Source organism: Caretta caretta, chromosome 6 (assembly GCF_965140235.1).
Source record: "Caretta caretta isolate rCarCar2 chromosome 6, rCarCar1.hap1, whole genome shotgun sequence".
Taxonomy (NCBI): Eukaryota; Metazoa; Chordata; order Testudines; family Cheloniidae; genus Caretta; species Caretta caretta.
In genome coordinates this window covers 16,967,039-16,990,023 of record NC_134211.1, presented here as the reverse complement: position 1 = coordinate 16,990,023, position 22,985 = coordinate 16,967,039, and the positions used below count along the sequence as shown (strand labels likewise).

The 22,985-nt window shown below is 42.6% G+C and overlaps 1 protein-coding gene across 3 annotated transcripts in view; it reads left to right on the top strand.

Annotated features, from left to right (window-relative positions):
- Positions 1–22,985, top strand: part of LOC125638526 (NACHT, LRR and PYD domains-containing protein 3) — a 60,776-nt gene that overhangs the window by 8,228 nt on the left and 29,563 nt on the right. For 2 of the 3 annotated variants that reach the window (XM_048854414.2, XM_075129284.1), the window contains exons 3-7: positions 1,325–1,629; positions 4,027–4,059; positions 4,526–6,290; positions 8,110–8,199; positions 21,002–21,172. In XM_048854414.2, the coding sequence (XP_048710371.2) occupies positions 1,347–1,629; positions 4,027–4,059; positions 4,526–6,290; positions 8,110–8,199; positions 21,002–21,172 (2,342 nt within the window). In that variant the 5' untranslated portion in view covers positions 1,325–1,346. Of the gene's footprint in view, positions 1–1,304; positions 1,630–4,026; positions 4,060–4,525; positions 6,291–8,109; positions 8,200–21,001; positions 21,173–22,985 lie in introns of all 3 variants that reach the window. The other variant, XM_075129283.1, reaches the window with a different exon arrangement.

The following is a 22,985-nucleotide window of genomic DNA, read 5'->3' as shown; positions in this document are numbered from 1 at the left end:
AGGGCACAATCAGGATCTAAAATATTTCCATTCTTAAATACATGACTGTTCTGCCGAGAGAATGGTCACATTTGCGCGAATGGTTTTTTTTAAGCTTCTTTTCTTTCAAAGCTTGATCCTCCCTAGAACAAATGTCTCCCCCAGTATAATCTGACTTTCTGTGACTAAGCGTTTCAGCACAACAGTGTCTGTGGAAGGAGGTGGGAGTAACTCAGGAAGAGCACTGAGGTTTTGCTTAGATTTCTTACGTTTGCTTAGACTCTGTGGTTCTGCTTAGATTTCTTCACCATTTGTCTTAATTTTCGGTTGTTAAACCATTTTCCTTTTTTTCCTTCTGTTCATTTTTTATGGCTCCTGTTTGCTGATAGCCAAATTAATGATTCTTTTGCAACTCTGCTGAAAACTCTATTGTAAATTCTATTTAAAAAATTGGCCTCCAGTTTTGCCCCCTAATCAATTAGGGGCTCAGTTTTTGGGAGTGCAAATATTCATGGGGTTCAGTGTTGGCATTTAGAAGTCTCTCTGATTTGGGGGCACCATCAGCAAGTCAGTCAGCAGAGGGCACAATAGTGCAAAGGAACCTGTATGTGTGTAATGGTGACCCCATCTTAGGCTCGGGGCCTGTCACCTGTTGTGCCTACAATGATTTGCACCAACAAAACTGCACCTGCTACTGATCGCAGGTAGAAAAATGGACGCTGTTTTTAAACCTGTGGCCCTAAGCCTCTAGCTAGTAGAACTGATATAATTAGGTGCATGGGGATAATTCTTATTTAGTTAAGCATTTGTCATATTTTCAATCAATGGCTTTTCAGGGATCTGTCAGACTTTCCTTTGTTCATAAATTCAGTAAGATGTTTCTAGAGATTTGGTGAACAACAATTCACCCCCAAAACTTGGTTAAATTTTAGAGCTATATTCTGCCCCCATTATTCACCCCGAGTATACCTTACCCACATGTAGTCCCACTGAAATCAACATGAGTAAAGATGGCAGAATATGTCCCAGAACACTCAGAACAACTGGGCTGTAGTCACACAAGTCTGACTGAATGCGGGTGCAGCATGGTGTCCAAACCGCTTATGACACAGTTATGGCCTGTGAGTTAGATGAGTATGATTATCCCCATTTACAGATGGGAAAATAGAGGCCCAGAGAGACAAAGTGAGCTGTCCAGTGTTTCATTTGTGAGGAAAACAACAGAGGAGTTATGAGCCCCCATGATTTACTCTCATTACTATACTACACTTCTGTCTTCTACATAGGGAAAATTGCTGTTATACCCCATTAATTATGAATTACAGGATTTTATTTTGTGTGTTAGTTTCCTTTCCTGATACCCAGTGATGGAAAACAGAAGCAGCAGGATCAGTGACCTGCTCATACATGCCCTCAACAACCTCTCTCAGGAAGAGTTCAAAAGATTTAAAGACAAATTATCACACTGTGACTTTGAGGGGAAAGGTAACATCCCCCGAGGTCGGATGGAGAATGCTGATGCAATAGATACGAAGAACCTCCTGATGGCATTCTATGGTGGAGACGCTGCAGTAGATGTGACCATAGAAGTTTTCAATCACCTCAATCTCAGAGAAGCTTCTGCTAACCTCAGAGAAGAAAGAAAGAACGGTAAGAAACCTAAAGTTCCTATAAAACCTGGGAGTCTCCCCAAGGAATCTGCAACAAGAACAGAAGGAGAAACAGGCTGATGGGAGGAATGACAAATTCTAAATCCCAGCAGGAAGCCAGGGGAACTCAGAGCAGAGATGCTCACAGTGGGCCAGATTCTCTGACCTGCTCCACTGCCTTTTTTCTACTCAGCGGGCACAAGGGGAGCAGAGTCAGCCTGTAACTCTCCCTCTGAGGAAATCCCCATGAGTGTAGAGCCAACAGAGCGGTGCAGAGGGACTGTCCTGGACGGAGAGAGGTGGGGAGGAGGAATGACTGGAGTGCATCCCCGTCTGGGGGACCATTTCTTGGGGTCCAGTGGCAGCTGATGCAAGTTAGAACAGCCCCCAGGCAGCTCTAACCTGTGGTGGGGCTGGGACAGAGAATCAATGATCTGTAATTGGAAACTGATCACAAAAGAGAATCTGACCCAGCATATTCTCAGTAAACAGCTGAATGGGACCTTTCTACGATTCCAGGCAGGGACTTTATCTTCCAGGCTCTATTTAATTAAAGAAACAAATTTAGTGGAAAACAAACTGTTGAGTGGGCAGCAAACCTAGGGAGCTGCAGTTCAAAGGCCTCCAGCTGCTTTTAAGTGTCCCACACGAGAGCGAAGTCCAGTTCATGCAATCAGGGTGGTGCTGGCCTAGGGCATCTATGACACCACCTTCACAGTCCTCGAGACTTGTCTACACTTAAAGTATATCAGTTTAAGGAAGGTCTGAATTTAAATTGGAGTAGCTGTTCCCGAATAACTCCATGTGTGGACACTCTTATTCCAGAATAAGAGTGCCTTTTTTCCAGTTTAGCTTAATCCACTTTCAACATATATTAAGCTAACTGGGAGTAAGAGTATCCACATGTGGAGTTGTTATTCCAGAATAACTCCAGATGTAGACAACCCTTCAGACAGTGGTTAATGAAGTACATGGCTGCTTGTATAGTCTCACACGTACAGTTTTAAGAGTATAGACTGGCACAGGTGTGGTTAGCTGAGTCCCATCCTCAAATCCCATCCTCAAAGTTAGGTCTTGTAGAATTAGCACCTCCTTTACTCAGTTTCTAGGTGTGGGGAAAAGTGGACCAGATCCAGTCCATTTGAGTGTTCAGGGCTTTTGATGTCCAGATTTTTCCAGGCCTTGAAAGAACCAATTCTAAGCTGCTGAGAGATTTGAAATAAGAAAAACACGTAAGGTGCCATTTTAGTTTTTACACCATGCTTTAAAACCTTTCATTTTTGTATGTAGAGGCCTCTTCAGCTCATAGTTTAAAAACCTTTGCCTCAGGTTGGTCTTGATTGACCAGTCTTTTGGATGGGAGCCAAACACTCTAGCCAGCTGAGCAGCTATGGCCAGTATCCCATCCTTATTTCAACCCCTTAAACTGTCTTACATATAATTTACCTGAGACATTGCTCTGTTTGAATTGTTTGGGGTCTCCTGGTCAGCTCCAGAGTGTCAAACCTCAGTTGTGCCCAAGGGCTGGGCTCATGCTTTGTCTCTGCACTGTCCTTGTGATGACATTCATCATCTGTTACCATGGCTGTGCAGCTCTCATGGCTTGGTTGTAGTGTATCAAACACCGGTTGTGCCAAAGGCAGATGTGTTTCTTCAGTTCTCACTGTCTCGCTCATATAACATCTCTTTACGAGCTCCTTGGCTATGGGTGGTGGCAAGATCCGATTCAAGGTGCCCCCATCTTTATCCCATGGTCCACGTCAATTGAATCATAGGGCTAAAAGGGACTGCCAGGGTCATCTAGTCTAACCCCCTGCCAAGAGCTAAGAGTGAGCATCATTCTTAGCACCTCCTGACAAGACTGATGCTGTTAGAAAGAAAATCAACTGTCTCCTTCTGAAGGGACAGCTTGTGAGCAAGGTGGCCTCCTGGTATTTGCAGGCTTCTTTTGAAATGTTTTTTTCTCTATCAGCCATTATGTATTTTCAGTGTGCATTTAACGTAATTTTTGTATTTTCTTTGTAGTTTGCAAAATAAACCAAGTAAAGTAATAATGGTAAATATTTTCTACAAAACTATTTAAGATATGTTGAAACTTAAGGAGAACCTTTGGTTTGCATTTCCTGCCCCATAATTACTAAACTGTAGCTTCCCCTAATATTTCAAGGCTATTTTCATGTATTAAATCCATGTTTAACCATTTTCATAACATTACTCTCCATTATTGAAAGCACAATAAAAGCAGATACACTCGTACTCCTATATACCGATACCTTAAATTTGACAAATTCTTATTCCTGCAGAGACCACTGACTGGATGAATTACCCCATCTTCCTTAACTGCATGCCACACTGTGATTCTGTTACACTAACATTCATCTGCAAATTTCTCTTGCAGCTTTATGTCCTAAACAAACACCTGGAAGACCAGGTATGTGACATTCTAATAGAAAATTGTGTTGATTACAGGCATTAGATGTTTTGTTTACCACTAGAAATAAGAAATAACACCTCAGCCTGTGTAGTCTTATTACATCAGACTGTGTACTCGGGGGAGGCAGTGAGGTACCCCACACTTCCGGTTATCTGAACACCCAGTTATCCAACCGCCCAGTTATCCGAACATTTCAGATGTCCTGCAGGCCATTCGGATAAAGAGAATTCTATTGTACGTGCATGGAAGATCCTACAGCTTTTACTCACATGACTAATTTCAATGGGACAATTTATAATCAGGCCCATAGTTAATTGATTTTGGGATACTTAGTGCTGGAAGTTGCAGTATAATCTTAAAGTAGCATTATTATTGTTTAAATAGCTGTACTGTAACATTAGTGGTAAGTCTTTCTTCTGAATTTCTGATTCCATATTTCTAATGCTTCATGTCACTACCTTAGATTACAGGGTGAAATATAGAGAACACATACAAAACAAGTACAGAATAATAAAAGACTTGAACTCTCGTCTTGGTGAGAACGTGACTCTAAACAGCAGATACACAAAGCTGATTATTGTAAAGAAACATTGTCACAAAAAGGAAAGAGAACATGAAATAATGACCTTGGGATGGAGACATGAAGAAATAATGACTAAGCGAGCTAGTTCTATCACCCTGGGTAATTTATTTAAATGTGATGAAGATGGACAAACACCACAAATTGTTGTGCTGCTAGGAGCTGCAGGGATTGGAAAAACAATGACAGCAAGAAAGATTATGTTTGACTGGGCAGCTGGAGAGCTTTATAAAGAAAAGTTTGATTATGCTTTCTACATAAATTGTAGGGAAGTGAACTTTGGCAGTGAGCAAGGAAGAATTGCTGATTTGATTTTAAAGAATTGTCCTAATAAAAATGCACCAGTTGAAGAGATTTTGATAAATCCAGAGAAACTCCTGTTTATAATTGATGGTTTTGATGAATTGAGATTTTCCTTGGATCAGCCAGAAGACAGTCTATGCTCTGATCCCTGTGAGAAGCAGCCAATGGAAATTACATTGAGCAGTTTACTTCGGAAAACTGTTCTTTTTGAATCCTATGTAATAATCACTACGAGACCAACTGCTCTGGAGAAACTCAGACAGTGTTTGGAATGTGCACGTTATGCAGAGATCTTGGGGTTTTCTGCAGCTGAGCGGGAGGAATATTTCCACAAGTTTTTTGGGAATGAAGAAAAAGCAAGAAAGGCCTTTAACTTTGTCAAAGAAAATGAAATGCTCTTCACCATGTGCTTTGTCCCCATTGTATGTTGGATAATTTGCACGGTTCTGAAACAACAGATGGAAGCAGGTGAAGATCTTGCACAAACATCCAAAACAATCACTGGTGTATATATGCTCTATCTTTTCAGTTTATTAAAGGGTCACAGCAGCAATTCAAAGAAGCACACACCAGCTAACTTGAAGGGACTTTGCTCCTTGGCTGCAGATGGAATCTGGAGGCAGAAAATACTCTTTGGGGAAGAAGAAATCAAGAAGCACGGCTTAGATGTATCTGACTCTCTCTTTCTGAATGAGAACATGTTTCAAAAAGATATTGACTGTGAGTGTGTCTACAGCTTCATTCACTTGAGTTTTCAAGAGTTTTTTGCAGCTTTGTTTTACGTGTTGGAGAAAGAAGAAACAACAACCGTGGAAGATTCAGGAAGTGCTATGAACAATGTGAAAAAATTGTTAGAAAACTATGGAAAATCTAGAAATTACTTAATGTTAACAGTGCGATTCTTGTTTGGTCTCTTAAATGAAGAGAGAATGGAGGACATGGAGAAAAAACTTAGCTGCAAAATTTCTCCCAAAATTAAACCAGATTTACTACAGTGGGTTAAAACAAAACCAAAAATATCGTCTTTGTCCCTGGAGTCTGAGGAGCTGTTCTTGGAGCCTGATGAGGAGTTGTCATCCTTTAAACGTAATGCTGAGATGATTTATCAGCTTGAGGAGTTTCACTGTTTGTATGAAATTCAAGAAGAGAGTTTTGTGCAAAGTGCACTCAATCGCTTCACTGAGCTGTATTTAGCTGAATATAATTTTACCAAAATGGACCAAGTGGCTCTTTCATTCTGTCTAAAAAACTGTCGTAAGCTGGAGACGCTCTATCTAAATCTGTGCATGTTTGGATTTGAAGACCCGAATGAAGATTCCCTACGGCCACCCAAGCAGCCACGTTTGTAAGTAGTGTCTGAGATGGAAACACACCTACATAATTCCTTAAGTAGAGAAACATACATTGTGGAGGGAGAAGGTCATTTAAAAAGGAAAGATGGCAGCAGTACGAGTGACAAAGGTCTTACGGCTGAACTTCAGATCAATGGGAGAATCTGGGCAGTCAGGTGACATGTCAATGAGGCATTAAGTACCAAAGCACCAAAGTACGGTGATTTCAACCGTAAAACTGAAAGGACCTTGTGGAGGTGTGTGTGTGTGACTTTCTGTTCCCTCAGCTGGAATGACACTTGTGAGCCCTGCTGCCTCCTGTTTCCAAGGAGGCCAGGAAGATGGCGCTGCTCTGGGGCTGCAGAGAGTCACCCTCTCAACCACATTAAGGTGTTCACTGAAGAAACACAACTGCTTAAGCTGGGTGCCCAAATAGTGACATTCAGGGCAAGGCACAAAAAGGATCTTTAAAATCTGAGTTACACAAGTTACTGTTAAGTGGAAGAGGGAGGGGGAAAAGCAAAAACATCCCCACACACCTATCCTTTTCTTCACCTCATGTGGAGGGTCAATAATCTCCTCCTCCTCCACCCCTGTAGGCCTCTCACCCCCGCAGGGGTGCTCCTTCTGACCCAGGCCAAACACTCCAGGAAGGTCCCACTCCCTCCCATGTCTCAGTAAGGGGATTCACATCTGCATAATCTTGTCCCCTGCCACAGAGATGGGACACTGGAAAAGGGTGCCGGAATCAGAAGAGGGCCAATTCACTGAACATGTGTTAACTGATGACAGAAAAAAAATCTGCCCCATATTTTCAGTGCATGCTGCACTTTGCGCAAAATATGTGAGGGCAAGAGTGAGGTGATTATGGGTGGCTGGGAACAGGGAATGCAGAGAGGTTCTAGAGTAGCAGCCGTGTTAGTCTGTATCCGTAAAAAGAAAAGGAGTACTTGTGGCACCTTAGAGGCTAACAAATTTATTAGAGCATAAGCTTTAGCTCACTTCATCTATTTTTCTGGATTCATGTCTTCAAGCTGGTAGACTTTTACCAGCCCCGAAAAAAACAGTGCAATGCTCGAGTCCATTTCAAGCCCTTCTGTTTTATACCGGTTCTTATAGCATGCTCATCACTATCATCTGAGGGATTGCCAGTAGCATGCTCATCACTATCATCTGAGGGATTGCCAGCATTAAGACATGAGACACTGTCAGGTGGTATTTGTTCTCTCATCCTCTCCTCAGAGGGAGAAGTGTGTGCAGCAGGGGTGAAAGTAACGTAAAAGACTTACTGGTATGGGGACCTGACTCTGGGACCCTGGAAGGGGTGGGGCCTCGGGCAGAAGGGGTTGGACTGGGGGAGTCAGCCTCTCCCAGCCAGCCCTTCCACGCTGCCCAACCTGCACCACCTGGGGCTCCGGCGGTGATTTAAAGCAGCAGCAGCTGCCCCGTTTGCTCCCCCATGTCCGTGGCCCTGGGGAGGGAGAGGTGGCAAAAGGGGCAGTAATGTTAAAGTGCTGCCATGGCAGTGTTTTAACATCGGCTGTGTACGGGCCGGTACCGGCGGCCACTTCTTACCGGTGCACCGTACTGGCCCGTACCGTCCTACTTTCACCTGTGATGTGCAGTGTCATGTTTTGCTTGTGTGTGTGTGTGTGTGTGTGTGTGTGTGTGACCATGGGATGGCTCCCTTGTGAATCCCACTCACAGACTCATGGAGTAACTTATATGCAGTGTATGATTACGCCATCTGAGAGGATATTATCATGTTCAGGAAAGAGAATTAAAATCTGTTTCCAGAGATCAACATAGAAAATTTCTATTCTCTCTTTTTAGGGAACAGCATTGGGATGAGCCGACACGTTCACCTATTTACCTGCTCTGTCAAGCATTGAAGGATCCAAACTGTAAATTAAAGAAACTAAAGTAAGACGCTTTTTTTTCCTTTTCAAAACCCTCCTATTATTGCTGTTATCCCGGAAGTTCTACAGCACCGTAGCTCTCCTGACCCTGTCTGCTGTAGTGACTACATAGAATTGTTTAGGTGCTCAGGAATATAAATTTCCATTTACCGTATACTCCCTATTGCCCAAATAGCTTGGGGGACACAGATTTTATATGGATAATTGGGAGTTTGGATAGTCAGGAGGCAGGGGCATGTCCCCTCTCATTCACTTCCATGACAGTGGGGCCGTAGAGAGCTCCCTGCGCTGCCTCCTACGCTGATCCCTGCAGGAGGAAGGTGCAGCGGCTGGAGTGGTCTTCAGGGGGTAGAACAGACAGCCCCAGCCAAGACTGCTCTGCCCTGCCAGCACCACAGCCTTCTTGCACTTGTGTAACGCCGACAGACCCTGGTTGCCAGTGGGCAGGATCGAACCGGGGACCTCTGGAGTTTAGTGCATGAGCCTCTACAGCATGAGCTAAAAGCCAACTGCCTGTTAGCTACGGCTGTAGAGCAGACTCATTTTATCTCTCTCTCACTCTAAGTGGACTCGGTGCCACTAGATGGGACAGGGTGCCACTAGATGGGACAGAACACCACACCCAGGAGGTGTGTGGGTTGCACTTGCACCTGCAGAAATCACCTGCAGGGAAGGCTATGGTTCTGGTGTGGCAGAGCAGAGTCCTGGTCTGGGTTCTCTGCTGTCACACACCAAGGTGTAGGTGGTGCAACCTAGTGGGCGGAGCAGGAGTCTGGCCTAGTGGTTGGAGCAGAATCAGAGGGCAGAACCAGAGTTGTGGTCAGGAGACAAGCCGGTGGTCAGAGTCAGGGGTCAGAACAGAACCAAAGGGCAGAGCTCAGGTTGTGGTCAGGAGACCAGCCGGTGTCAGAGTTAGGACTCAGGAGTTCAGAGGCAGGCAGGAGCTTGGCTGGAGTGGAGCAGGCAAAGGCTGGACAGGTGGGAGGTCTGGTGCCAATGTAGGTGTGGAACGCATTAAGCAGCCACTGTACTGTTCTTGCTACAGGCTTCAATGATGATCTGTTGGCTCTTTTGATCAGTCGCACTGTGACTTAGTGAGGGTTTATTGGTCCCAGCTGAGCTCATTGGGTTGCTAGGCAACCAAGCCTGGAGGCGGTTTTGTTCATGACATCTGCTCTGCCCTGCTGGGACTGCAGCCTCCCCTCCACACCTTGCACGCGCAGGTGTCACCAGCCCAGTGGCAGTGCAGGGAGCCCTCTGCAGCTCCGTTGGCATGGCCCCGCTCGCTCACTCCCATGACAGCAGGGCTGCAGAGGGCTCTCTGCGATGCTGCAGGGCTGGTGACAGCCGATCCCTGCAGGCCCAAGGTCTCTGCTCTAGTCCATATTATCCGAATCCCTACCTTGTCCCCTAACATGAGATGCGTGCTGCAGAGGGTATGTGTCCTCCAGCATGAGGTATGTGAGACAAGAGCTGTGAGAAACACGTAGCCAGGATGATGGGCACATTTAGGTGAAAGTTCAAGATGCTCCTGGGAATGAATCTCAGAGGAGTCTATACTATGACCTTAGCTTTGTAATGTCTGGTAAGGTGGATCAGTGAGTAGAGTCTGAGACTCATTTGCTATCTGAGTTACAGTCATGCTCAGTAGGAAAATGATCTTCCACGTAAGAAAATTAAGCTCAAGTTGAAACGAATGCTTCAAAAGGAGCTTATGACACAGGAGCTGTTTAATGGGTGTTCAGAAGTGTCAATCCCCATATGAACCAGAGGATAACGGCTGCAGAGACACTTTGTCTGCTTCCTGATAGGCTGGAATGGCTGACAAATGCCCCTGGATGGAGTTAGTCTTTAGTGTAGACTCAGATGAAGGAGTCAGTCAAGCTGTTTTTCTGTGGCGCAAATACAGGGGTCCCATGGACATGTCTGCATCCCACCAGAAACCCTTTTCACTGGACATTATCGGTACTTCTCATAGTTGGCTGATACGATTCCAGGAAGACATAAGCCATGCGCTTTTGTCTATGGCCCTGTACTCTGTCCGGAGCCAAGCTGTCAGGGAGAGGGCTCCAGCGTAGGATGGAGCAAGGTGTCTTCATTTTACATGATGATCCAAGACTAGACTCTCAGCCTGATGGGATCATCTGCACCACAGCTGAGAGCCGTACCTGTCCTGGCCAGTGTGAGGCTCTGAGGATTGTAGAACCCTTGTCTCTTCTGAGATGTGCCACTGCTTTTGTTATAATGGGCTGGAATCAAGGTATGCAGGAGCATCCTCCTCCAGGGATAGAGAAGACATCCCTTGCTAGCACTCTTCTCGGGACTATAGATTCATAGATTCTATGATTCCATAACGGACCACTGTCATCCAGACTGACCTCGTCTAGAACACAGGCCATAGAACTTCCCCTAGAGCATATCTTTTAGAAACTTCCCCTAGAGCATATCTTTTAGAAAAACATCCAGTCTTGATTTTAACATTGCCAGTGAATGGAGAATCCACCATGACCCTTCCTAAATTGTTCCAATGGTTAATTACTCTCACTTAACATGTATGCCTCATATCCAGTCTGAATTTGTCTAGCTTCAGTGTCCAGCAATTGGATCCTATTATACCTTCCTCTGCTAGATTGAAGAGCCCATTATAAAATATTTGTACGCCATGTAGGTACTTATAGACTGTGATCAAGTCACCCTTTAAACTTCTCTTTGTTAAACTAAAATGATTGAGGTCCTTGAATCTATCACTATAAGACAGGTTTTCTAATCCGTTAATCATTCTCATGGATCTTCTCTGAACCCACTCCAATTTATCAACATCTTTCTTCAATTGTGGACACCTGAACTGGACACAATATCACACAAGAGCCTCATACAGAGGTAAAATAACCTCTATACTCCTGCTTGAGATTCCTTTCGTTATGCATCCAAGGATCACATTAGCTCTTTTGACCACAGCGTTGCACTGGGAGATCATATTCAGCTGATTATCAACCACTATCCCCGAATCTTTTTCAGAGTCATTGCTTCCAAGAACAAAGTCTTCCATTCTATAAGTATGACCTACATTCTTTGTTCCTAGATGTATACATTTACATTTGGCCTTATTAAAACGTATATTTGTTTGCTTGCATCCAGCTTACCAGGCGATCCACTGTGTATCAATGACCGGTCCTCTTCATTATTTACCACTCCCCCAATTTTTGTGCCATCTGCAAACTTTATCAGAAATGATTTTTTGTTTTATTCCAGGTCATTGATAAAAATGTTAAATAGCATAAGGTCAAGAACTGCTTCCTATGAGACCCCACTAGAAATACACCTCAGTGATGACTCCCCATTTACAGTTACGTTTTAAGACCTACCAGTTAGCTAGTTTTTAATCCATTTTAATGTGTGCCATGTTAATTTTGTATCATTCTAATCAAAATGTCTTGCAGTAGCAAGTGAAATGCCTTGCAGAAGTCTACGTATATTACATCAGTACTGTTTCTTTATCAATCAAATCTGTAATCTCATCATAAAGAGATATCAAATTAGTTTGACAGGGCATATTTTTCATAGAACCATACTGATTGGCACTAAACTGTATTTCTCTTCTATAATTCTTTATTAAACAAGTCCCAGATCAGCCACTCCATTAACTTGCCTGGGATCAATGTCAGGCTGACAAACCTATAATTACCTGGTTCATTCCATTTACCCTTTTAAATATTGGCACAATACTAGCTTTCTTCCAGCCTTCTGGAACTTCCCCACTGTTCCAAGACTTACTGAAAACCAACTTTAATGGCCCAGTGAGCTCCTCAGTCAGCTCTTTAAAATCTCGGTGAGCATGGGGGCATGGCTCAAACAATAAACAAGATAGTGGTTTAATCTATCTCTCCGCAATAAACTGGGGAGAAATTAAAACAATTTAAGAAGATAAAAAGAACTAAGACAAACTGAATCCACAGATCTGTGCCCTAAATATGAATAACCCCTCTTGGAGCCAGTTTTAAACAGAAGGCTGAAGGAAGCTGGATAGCTCCCAATCTCAGAGAGCTGACTCTGAGGGAGAATATCCAACAACAGAATCCAGAGCCCTCAGCTTGCAGAATATATTAATAATTACTATGCAAATGTGGAGATGTTGAACTGGACCCTCATCATCCTGTAAAGAGACAGAGGATGAGTGCAATGAGATTTAAAAAAATAATAATTAAAATTGTACTATTGTGTCCGGGGGAGGAAGTGTGTCATCAGTGGCCATTTTGGAAAGGTCAGACAAACAAAGGGGAAGTGTGGTGGCAGCCATCTTGAGAGAGGTGTAACAAGCAGGAAGGAAAGACAAGAAGATGTAGATGTCTGGGAAAGGAAAGATCTCCTGTGTACAAACATCTGACTCCCCCAAAACAAAGACATGGCCATAAAAAGTAGTAACGGCCCTTCAGCAAACAAACTGTGGAGAAGCACCAGTCACTAAGGCTGATTTGAAGGACCTGCTGTTAGAAATCAAAGGAATGAATAAGGAAATGAGGGAAGAGTAATGCAGCCTTACATTAAAGAGTTAAAAATAAAATTAATGATAAACTAACAGATGTGGAAATAGGATTAAATGAACAATCCAACGGAATTACTAATCAAGATTGAAGAATCCAAATAATTAAAAAAAAAAAAAAAGAACAAGAAATAGAATTGAAGCTGCAGGACATGAAAATTAGAGAATGCAGGAATAGCATAAGGATTAAAGGTTTTCCAGAGGAGACTCAAGGGAGAAATCTGCTGGACACATTGGTCGATATTTTTCATACCATTAATACTGGGTAATAAAGATGCATTCATACTGAGAGGGCTCACAGATCTCTTTTCCCCAGACCCCAAGCAGGCTCCAGACCAGAGATAGGGTTGTCCATCTACACTGCGATCAAGACAAGGATAAAATACTGAGGGTGATGAGGGAGAGAGCTGAATCACTGATGATTCTTAATCAGCCCATACAAATGTTCTCAGATCTAGCAACAGCAACCCTTAGAAAGTGAAGAGAATTTACTAGGTGACCACAATTCTTAGAGAGAACAATATAAGATACAAGAGGGGTTTCCCATTTAGATTGGCCTTTAGATGGAAAAGCAGATATCTGTCTCAGGTCCAAAAGAGAGGAAACCAGTACTTATGGATATGGGTACAGGCAAATCAGCTCAAGAACAATCTGAAGGGGATGAAGGACATCGGTCCTCCAGGTTGCCAAGAATCAGTGAGATCAAAGAGACCAAAATAGCTCAAAAAGATGCATCATTAAGACAACTGGACAGACATGAGAGCAAAGTAAAAAGTCCACATCCCAAAGAACACAATCAGTATTTCAAGACATTACAATAAATAATGGATATTATATCCATGTGGTTATAGTGACAAAGGGTTAGAGTTAAATGGAAGCTGCATGCAGGATAGTTTACTCTGTGTGGATACAGTATCCTTAATGGTTATAAGATTATAGTTTTTTTAATGTTGTGATTTATATTTATATTGTATAAACAAAAATTAATAACAAAATAGCAGGAGACCTAGATCTGCCTTATTGAAGTCAGTTTGACTTTAAAGTAATCACAAACATTCCAAAATTTACATTAATTGGAAATGGATCATCTATGGTGGAATATTTTAAGAATAAATTAACTCAAAGATAGCATTATAATCTCAGAATGCTCAATATTACAAAGGTGTTTGATAAGATTATATAAGGCTTGGTTCTTGAAACATTAAAAAAAGAAAGAAAAGAAAACCTCCCTTCAGTTGGGAGCTAACATGCCCCCGAGGACATAAGGAAAGTCTGGATTCTCGCTGATAAAGTATCAGGGGTAGCCATGTTAGTCTGGATCTATAAAAGCAGCAAAGAGTCCTGTGGCACCTTATAGACTAACAGACATATTGGAGCATAAGCTTTTGTGGGTGAATGCCCACTTCGTCGGATACATGCATCCAACAAAGTGGGTATTCACCCACAAAAGCTTATGCTCCAATACGTCTGTTAGTCTATAAGGTGCCACAGGACTCTTTGCTGCTTTCACTGATAAAGGGGACCAGATGACAGTGGGAGAATGCATAGGGAGGGGAATGAGAGGGAAACAGAGGATAAGAGAACAGAAACATGTTAAATACTGTTATATGTTTCAACAGAAAAATTATACTAAAAACTTGGGGAGCAGAATTGAAAATTATAGTAAATCAGATGCAGAGTCAAGGTACACTAATGCAGGTGTTAAAAAAAGGAAAAGTGATGTATGTGAATCTTAAAATGACTATGTGTAGGATGTGAACTCTATCTAAAATATCTTACTTAAAGAACAGGCACAAATGTAATGGGGACATGGCATCTGGCTGGGGTAATATACTGGGTGAGAACAGGCTTGGGAGTTATAGGTGAGTTTATTGTGCAATGATTGTTAATGTTAAGGGGGATGAACAGTCCAACAAAAAGGAGAAGTGTATTCTGCTCACTGAAAAAAAGATTTTCCTAGTGTAATCTAGTTACAGGAAACACACTTGAAGAAAAATGATGATAAATAATAAACTACCTTGTCTCCCCAGGGCAATCTAATAGAAGAAGGATGGCAATATTCTTTGCTAAATGCTTCCATTTTATTTTTTCAGCACAACTCATAGATACAGAAGGCAGATATATTTTAATTCAGGGGCCCTTGAAAGATAAACTTCTCACATTAGCCAATGTACCTGCTCCCAGTCAAGGGCAAGCTTCCTTTGTTAATAGTTTTTTAGGGGTTTATGAAGTTTTAGGGACGGGGATATTATTCTAGGGGGGATTTTAACAAGGTGCTTAATCCCACTTTGGATCGATCAAATGTACCCAGAGGGCTTTTGGGAAAAGCAAGTGCAAATTTGTTGCATCACTTGGAAAATGTCTGGCAGGAGATGAATCTGGATGTTGGGAACGGTACATATTCTGCTACTTATGGATCTTATTTCAGTATTTATATGATTTTTATTCTAGGACCTTGGCTAATTTATTAAAAAAAGAGCTTTGTTATATGACCCCCTTAGAATTAAAGAGCTGGAATACAATTTTCAGAAGTGTGTATATATAGTAATTAGAAAGAGATCAATAAAAGTGAGTTCTGGGATGCCAAAAAGGTGATAATGAGGGAGCGCCTTATAAATAAAGCACCATACCTCAAAAAGACGAGAGAGCATGAAGAAGAGAGTTTGGTTAATAAACTTTCTATTTTGGAAGGTAGACATAAATCGACAGAACATACAAGAGTGTATAAGAAAATAATTGAGATAAGAGGGAAGATTAGCTTGTTACAAACAGGTACAGCCGAGTAAACACTTATATATATTCAACAAAAATATTATGAAAAGGACAATAAGGCTGATCGGCTTTTCCCCAGAAAGTTAAAACAGAAATCAGCCTTCCCCTTGATTAGAAATAAAAAGGGAGATTTGGTAACCGGCATCAAAGAGATCTCTGAATTGTTTGCTAACTTGTCCATAGTTAGTACACTTCATAACAGCCAAACCCTGAACTTATAAATAGATATTTGAGAAGTGTGATGCTACCTCAACTCTCAATGGATTATGGGGCAGCTCATGATAGGCGAATTGCTGCAGAGGAATTTTAAGTTGTAATTATGACTTTAATATCCAACAAAGCTCCAGGTCCCAGTAGGGTTCCTGGCATCTCTCTGATAATATCAGAAGAACTCTCAGTTTGATCTATAATGTTAATTCTAGCAATTCTTCCTGTGTGCTGCTTTCTTTGGATGCTGAGAAAGCCTTTGACTGGCTGGAGTGGGAGTACTTCAGGCAGATTTTGGTATGGTTTGGTTTTGGAAATCAGTTTTCTACAAAAAGAAAAGGAGTACTTGTGGCACCTTAGAGACTAACCAATTTATTTGAGCATGAGCTTTCGTGAGCTACAGCTCACTTCATCAGATGTTTACCGTGGAAACTGCAGCAGACTTTATATACACACAGAGAATATGAAACAATACCTCCTCCCACCCCACTGTCCTGCTGGTAATAGCTTATCTAAAGTGATCAACAGGTGGGCCATTTCCAGCACAAATCCAGGTTTTCTCACCCTCCACCCCCCCCCACAAATTCACTCTCCTGCTGGTGCTAGCCCATCCAAAGTGACAACTCTTTACATAATCAAGTCGGGCTATTTCCTGCATAGATCAAGGTTTTCTCACATCCCCACCCCCACCCCCATACACACACAAACTCACTCTCCTGCTGGTAATAGCTCATCTAAACTGACCACTCTCCAAGTTTAAATCCAAGTTAAACCAGAGCATCTGGGGGGTGGGGGGGGGTAGGAAAAAACAAGAGGAAACAGGCTACCTTGCATAATGACTTAGCCACTCCCAGTCTCTATTTAAGCCTAAATTAATAGTATCCAATTTGCAAATGAATTCCAATTCAGCAGTTTCTCGCTGGAGTCTGGATTTGAAGTTTTTTTGTTTTAAGATAGCGACCTTCATGTCTGTGATTGCGTGACCAGAGAGATTGAAGTGTTCTCCGACTGGTTTATGAATGTTATAATTCTTGACATCTGATTTGTGTCCATTTATTCTTTTACGTAGAGACTGTCCAGTTTGACCAATGTACATGGCAGAGGGGCATTGCTGGCACATGATGGCATATATCACATTGGTGGATGTGCAGGTGAACGAGCCTCTGATAGTGTGGCTGATGTTATTAGGCCCTGTGATGGTGTCCCCTGAATAGATATGTGGGCACAATTGGCAACGGGCTTTGTTGCAAGGATAAGTTCCTGGGTTAGTGGTTCTGTTGTGTGGTATGTGGTTGTTGGTGAGTATTTGCTTCAGGTTGCGGGGCTGTCTGTAGGCAAGGACTGGCCTGTCTCCCAAGACTTGTGAGAGTGTTGGGTCATCCTTTAGGATAGGTTGTAGATCCTTAACAATGCGTTGGAGGGGTTTTAGTTGGGGGCTGAAGGTGACCGCTAGTGGCGTTCTGTTATTTTCTTTGTTAGGCCTGTCCTGTAGTAGGTAACTTCTGGGAACTCTTCTGGCTCTATCAATCTGTTTCTTTACTTCTGCAGGTGGGTATTGTAGTTGTAAGAAAGCTTGACAGAGATCTTGTAGGTGTTTGTCTCTGTCTGAGGGGTTGGAGCAAATGCGGTTGTATCGCAGAGCTTGGCTGTAGACGATGGATCGTGTGGTGTGGTCAGGGTGAAAGCTGGAGGCATGCAGGTAGGAATAGCGGTCAGTAGGTTTCCGGTATAGGGTGGTGTTTATGTGGCCATTGTTTATTAGCACTGTAGTGTCCAGGAAGTGGATCTCTTGTGTGGACTGGACCAGGCTGAGGTTGGTGGTGGGATGGAAATTGTTGAAATCATGGTGGAATTCCTCAAGGGCTTCTTTTCCATGGGTCCAGATGATGAAGATGTCATCAATATAGCGCAAGTAGAGTAGGGGCCTTAGGGGACGAGAGCTGAGGAAGCGTTGTTCTAAATCAGCCATAAAAATGTTGGCATACTGTGGGGCCATGCGGGTACCCATAGCAGTGCCGCTGATCTGAAGGTATACATTGTCCCCAAATGTGAAATAGTTATGGGTATTTCTACAGGCATTTTGGCCTTGCATTCTCATCCTCAAGTGTCTGCTTTGGTTAATGGTCATCACTCCCCTCCCTTTAATTTGTTTAGGGGTATGAGACAGGGTTGTTCCTTATCCTCCCTATTGTTTGCTTTGGCAATGGAGCCATTTGCAATAAATGTGAAAAACAGCCCCTAGAAAAGGCATCAAAACATCTCCTAGATTAAAACACAAAATAGCTTGTATGCTGATGTCTTGTTGTATTTGCAGGATCCAGAAGCCTCATTAAAAATGATAGGATAATTGATTTTGGAATTTGGGCAGGTATCAGTTTTCAAAATAAAGGATGACAAATCTGAAATTTTTAGGAATTGATATTCCTGAAGGGGTCAAAACAAACTGTTGGCAGGTACATACATTTAAAAGAACTAAGGAATCTTTAAAATATTTAGGAATAAATATTGTGGAGAAACATACAAATTCTTTTTAAAGGCAAATTATCCTCCACTGTGAAATAAAATAATAAAGTACTTGGAAGAATGGAACTAATATGAAATTTCTTGGGTAGGTATGGCAGCCTCGGTAAAGATGAATTTCGTCCCAAAGTTATTATTTTTGTTTCTGTGGATCTCTGTTGGTATCCCTGACATGAGATTAAAAACATGGCAGGATGTGCTATTAAAATTAATATGGAAACATAAAAGACAAAAGGTGAGTTCTAAAGTTCTGTTTAAGTCTATAAAGTGAATTGGACTAGTGTCCCCCTAATTCGTCGTCTTCTTCTTATTATGCATCACAATGGAAAATATATGATAAATTAGGTTCACAATAGACCATCTGAACATTGGGTAAAACTTGAACAAGACTGGAGCTCAGACGCAGCTATTTATAGTAATTATTGGTTTAAGAAAAAATGTAGGTCACCAAAAATAAAAGTCACCCATTCATCCAGTCTACCTTAGCCACTTTGGACAATTTTTTTTTAAATTTGTGTTGCGAAAGGCCCTCTTCCTTAGGTATAGTCATTAATAATCAGGAAATTATCCCTAGAAAATATCAAAGTGACTATTCATTGTGGGTAGGAGCTGAGATGACTCAATTTGGACAGCTGTTCCGGGGTCCTGATTTAAAATCACACCAAGAGATATGTAATAAGGTAAAAATCCTGTATTTTCAATATTTACAAGTCGAACACTTTATTGTAAAATCTAGTTACAAGACTGCGCTATCTAGACCTTTAACCGAATTTCAGGAGTTGCCCCAGGAGCAAGCTGGAACAAAAGGTTTAATTGCTAAGACATATACAATTTTGATTGAAAAAGATTTTGATGAGAAAACAACCCAGATGAAAATATGGGAGAAGGATTTGGACAAAGAAATTGATCTGGATGAGCGGGTCCCTATATGACAAAGGGGATATACATCTTCAATTTGTGTAGCTCATAAATAATTTTTTTTATAAAATACTGTATTCATGGCATGTTGCTTCAGTTAAGATCCATTATATTTTTTGCTACTAAGGAGGTGCTCTCTTGGAGGGGTTGCAGGAAAAGGGGGACATACTTGCATATGTGGTTGTTGTGTCCAAGAATTTGATAGTTTTGGGAGGAAATTGTTAAAGATTTTCATCTTATGACAAAATGCCAGCTTCCTGGGAGATGCCCTGACCTGCTTAATTAATGCTCCAGTACGTGATCTATGTTTTAAACTGAAAAACAAATTAATTTCTTTTTTATTGTTAGCAGTAAGACTTTGTATTGCACATTATTGGAAAATTGTAGGACTTCTCCTATGGAATTGTGGTATAGTAAAATATGTGCTGTCCTTGCACTGGAAATGCTTTCAGATCAAATACGTGCACAAGCGAGAGGCCAAAAAGAGGATAGGCATTTAGAAATTTGGTTACCCTTTTTAGCATACTCAGAGGAGGAGAACTCCCCAACCAGCAAGCCAGAGTCTTTAACCAGATTCTATGAATATTAACCGGATCCTGAATAAGTAATAAGCAATGTACAATGTGGTATTTTATTGTAACTTTGCCTTACTAAAAAGTTTCAGAAAGAAAAAATCTGTATGAGCAGAAGGCTAGTAGCTTCTTGTTCAGATGGGTGGCAAAGACGTCTGGTGTCCACCAATGGAGGAAGATGTGGTCTCTTTGTTATAATTTCCTATCATTGCGCTACTGCGGGTGCAGTGCCCCTGCAGGTAGCAACAGACACCCTCATTTTTACTTAGAGCATGGTTAGGTGACACCGTGGTTAATAACACTGGCAGGCAGTCTGCACCAAGGGAGTTGAAATGGTGAGAGACTATAAGAACAATTTCATTGTGGGTATATCCACAATGCAACAACAACAACAAAAAACCCGGTGGGACCGAGACTCAGAGCCCAGCTCAGCTGACTCGAGCTGGTGGGGCTCAGGCTGCAGGGTTATAAAATTGCAGTGTACGAGTCCGGGCTCTGAGACCCCACAAGGCAGGAGGGTCTCAGAGCCCAGGCTCCAGCCTGAGCCTGAATGTCTACAGTGCAGTTTTATAGCCCTGCAGCCCAAGCCCTGCCAGCCTGAGTCAGGTGGCCAAGGCCAGCTGCAGCCGTGCCATGGGTTGTTTATTGCACTGTGGACATGCCCTGTAGGCCCAGCCTATGAGACTCGGCTTCCTAGGGAAATTCCAGCCTTTTCTAGTCTATGGTCCAGCCCAGAAAAAATGGGAGAGGGAGAGAGGACTGAAAAGCTGGCAAAATGGAACCCATCCCTGAGTCCTGAATGTTCAACACTAAGTATCCCATAGATGGAGGTTTGTTTGCTGAGCCCTAAGTAGAAATGATGCAACAGAGAGAAGAATGGGCTCCCCCTCATTCACAGAACTGTAACATACCTTCCAGCAGTGTGTTCATTATTTCCCAGTGAGATTCCTTTCGCTCCCTTTCTTTCCCGTCCCCTGACCCCTCATTGATAATAATTTCTTTATTAGGGGAAACCCAAGTGTTTCTGCTCAGGGGATGGAGTTTGGGAACTTCGCCTTTGAATAACATTCGTGTGTGGAACAAAGGATCAGTGAGAGCTACAGGTGCATGTGGATTGAAACCTACAAATGGTCATATGATCCTCAGCATCCACTAGCACAATGCTGTGGATTTTATTCCCAGAATAAAGGACTCTTTCTAAGAACACACTGGTACCCACTGAGGAACCGGACAGACAGAGGTGCTCATTTTCCTCTCTGTTTATCTGTCTCCTGCAGGCTTACTAACGGCCATCTTACCAACGCTTGTTATAGGGATCTCTCTTCTGCTCTCAGTACCAAACAGACCCTGACTGAGCTGGACCTGTCAATGAACAACCTGGGAGACTCGGGTGTGAGATTACTATGTGAGGGACTGAACCATCCAACCTGCAAACTGCAGAGACTGGGGTGAGTACTTGCAGGTTTCTTTCTGTAAAGAACTCAGCAGGCCATGAGGATGGTGTGTGATGTCAGCTCTTGTAGGAGCATGGAGAGGCTGAAATCTGTGTGTCCCTCCAGCATCAGGTGTGTCAGTGGCTCCCAACAGCCTGATGGCTGGTCATTTTTGGAGAATGGAAGTGATAAATAAGGATGGTCCCAAACTGGAGCACTAATTCCAAACTCCCCTAAAAGTGATCTTCACTGAAATGGATTTTTGAATAAAAATTGAAGCATAATCTCATCTTCTGAGGGAAAAGCCCATTTTAAACACCACTTTATGATCTTTAAAACTATTTTACATATATTGTGCATCTAAGCATCGAAGGCAGAGGTGTGAAACTCACTCAGGGAAGAGGCCTGATTTGTATGGTTAATTGTAGTCCAGGGTATAAATACAATGTACTCCCTGTGATGCACAATAGACTCCTCCCCTGATAGCAACAATCAAGGGGACAAAATGGGTTTATGTAGTAACTAATTGTTTTGTTTATTATTTGTGCTGCGCTTTCTTGCCACATTCCTCATCAGTGAGAAAATCTGCTCCCCTTTAAGGTCACTGCATTTCTGCCCTTGGTTTCTCTTCCTTCTCCATCCTTCTTTCTGTTTCTCTTCCTCTTGCTGGTGTTTGGGAGTTTGCTCTGTTCCATGTCTCTGCATTTTCTTCTCTGTAGCAACTTCCAATCCACAAGCTACTGGGTTTCATGCCCACCCCTTCCTACCTCTTCCAGCCACCAAAATGATCAGTGATTTAAAGCCCATTGATGATGGTTCAGAGTCAATATTAACTAAGTTGATACTCCAGTCAGAATACCAGGCAACAGGAGAGTTCAGACCCCCGCGTTGTTGTTTCAGGCTGTCTGCCAACTCAGGTAAACGTCATTGTATGTGTTACACTGGATTCACATTGAGAAGGTGATCTCTGCTGCCATGAGGGCTAGAAACTTACTTTGTTTAAATGGCAGCTTAGATTTTGGAGAATCTGAGAATGTCATATGGGCTGCATAAATATATCATGCACATCAGATCCTCCTGCAGGCTGCATGCTTGGTGTCTGCAGTGTAAGGGGTTCCCAGGTTCCATGGCTGATCTGGGCAGGGTTAAGGAAGTAAAGGGGAAGCAGGTGTGGAGGAAGCTATCTAATGGGGAGGCACTGTCCGTTACCCTTCAAGCTGACAATGTCGTGGGAAGTTATTACCCAGTATAATGAGTTGATTTCCTCTTGCTTTTAAAACTTGTTTTTCACAATAAAGCAAGACGCGATGAAAGGGACTTGAAGTGAGTTGTAGCTGGGACTTAATTTTTCCTCACCAGCTGCTGAGTCTGCCCATTGGCTTACACTGTGCCATAGGGAAAGAGGAAACCCTGTATTTGGAATACTCCCTTGGGAAAGGCCAAACTCAGCCTTTGGTGAGCAACATCTAGGCCTCAGTGGACAAACCTAAGCCTATGTCATGGTTACAAGGCTAGCTACACCCTGTCCCCTTTCAGGTCTTTTTGAGTGCACCCACCTCAGGCCCTGGGCCCCTAGTCCTTGCTTCTCTCTGGGTGGAATCATGCAACTTCCCCACTCTTAGACCAGGCCCAGGGTAGCAGTCCCCTTTGTATTCACTGTGATGGCCCTGCAAGTCTGACCGGTTCAGCCAGTACCTGTGTATCCACTGTGATTATCCTGCGGGTCTAAGTGGGTTCAACACCTGTGATTCTTCCCTTCGGGAGTCTCTGACTAGTCAAACCCAGTGGCCAGAACAGCCTTCTGAGAACACAAGTATTGTTTATTTAA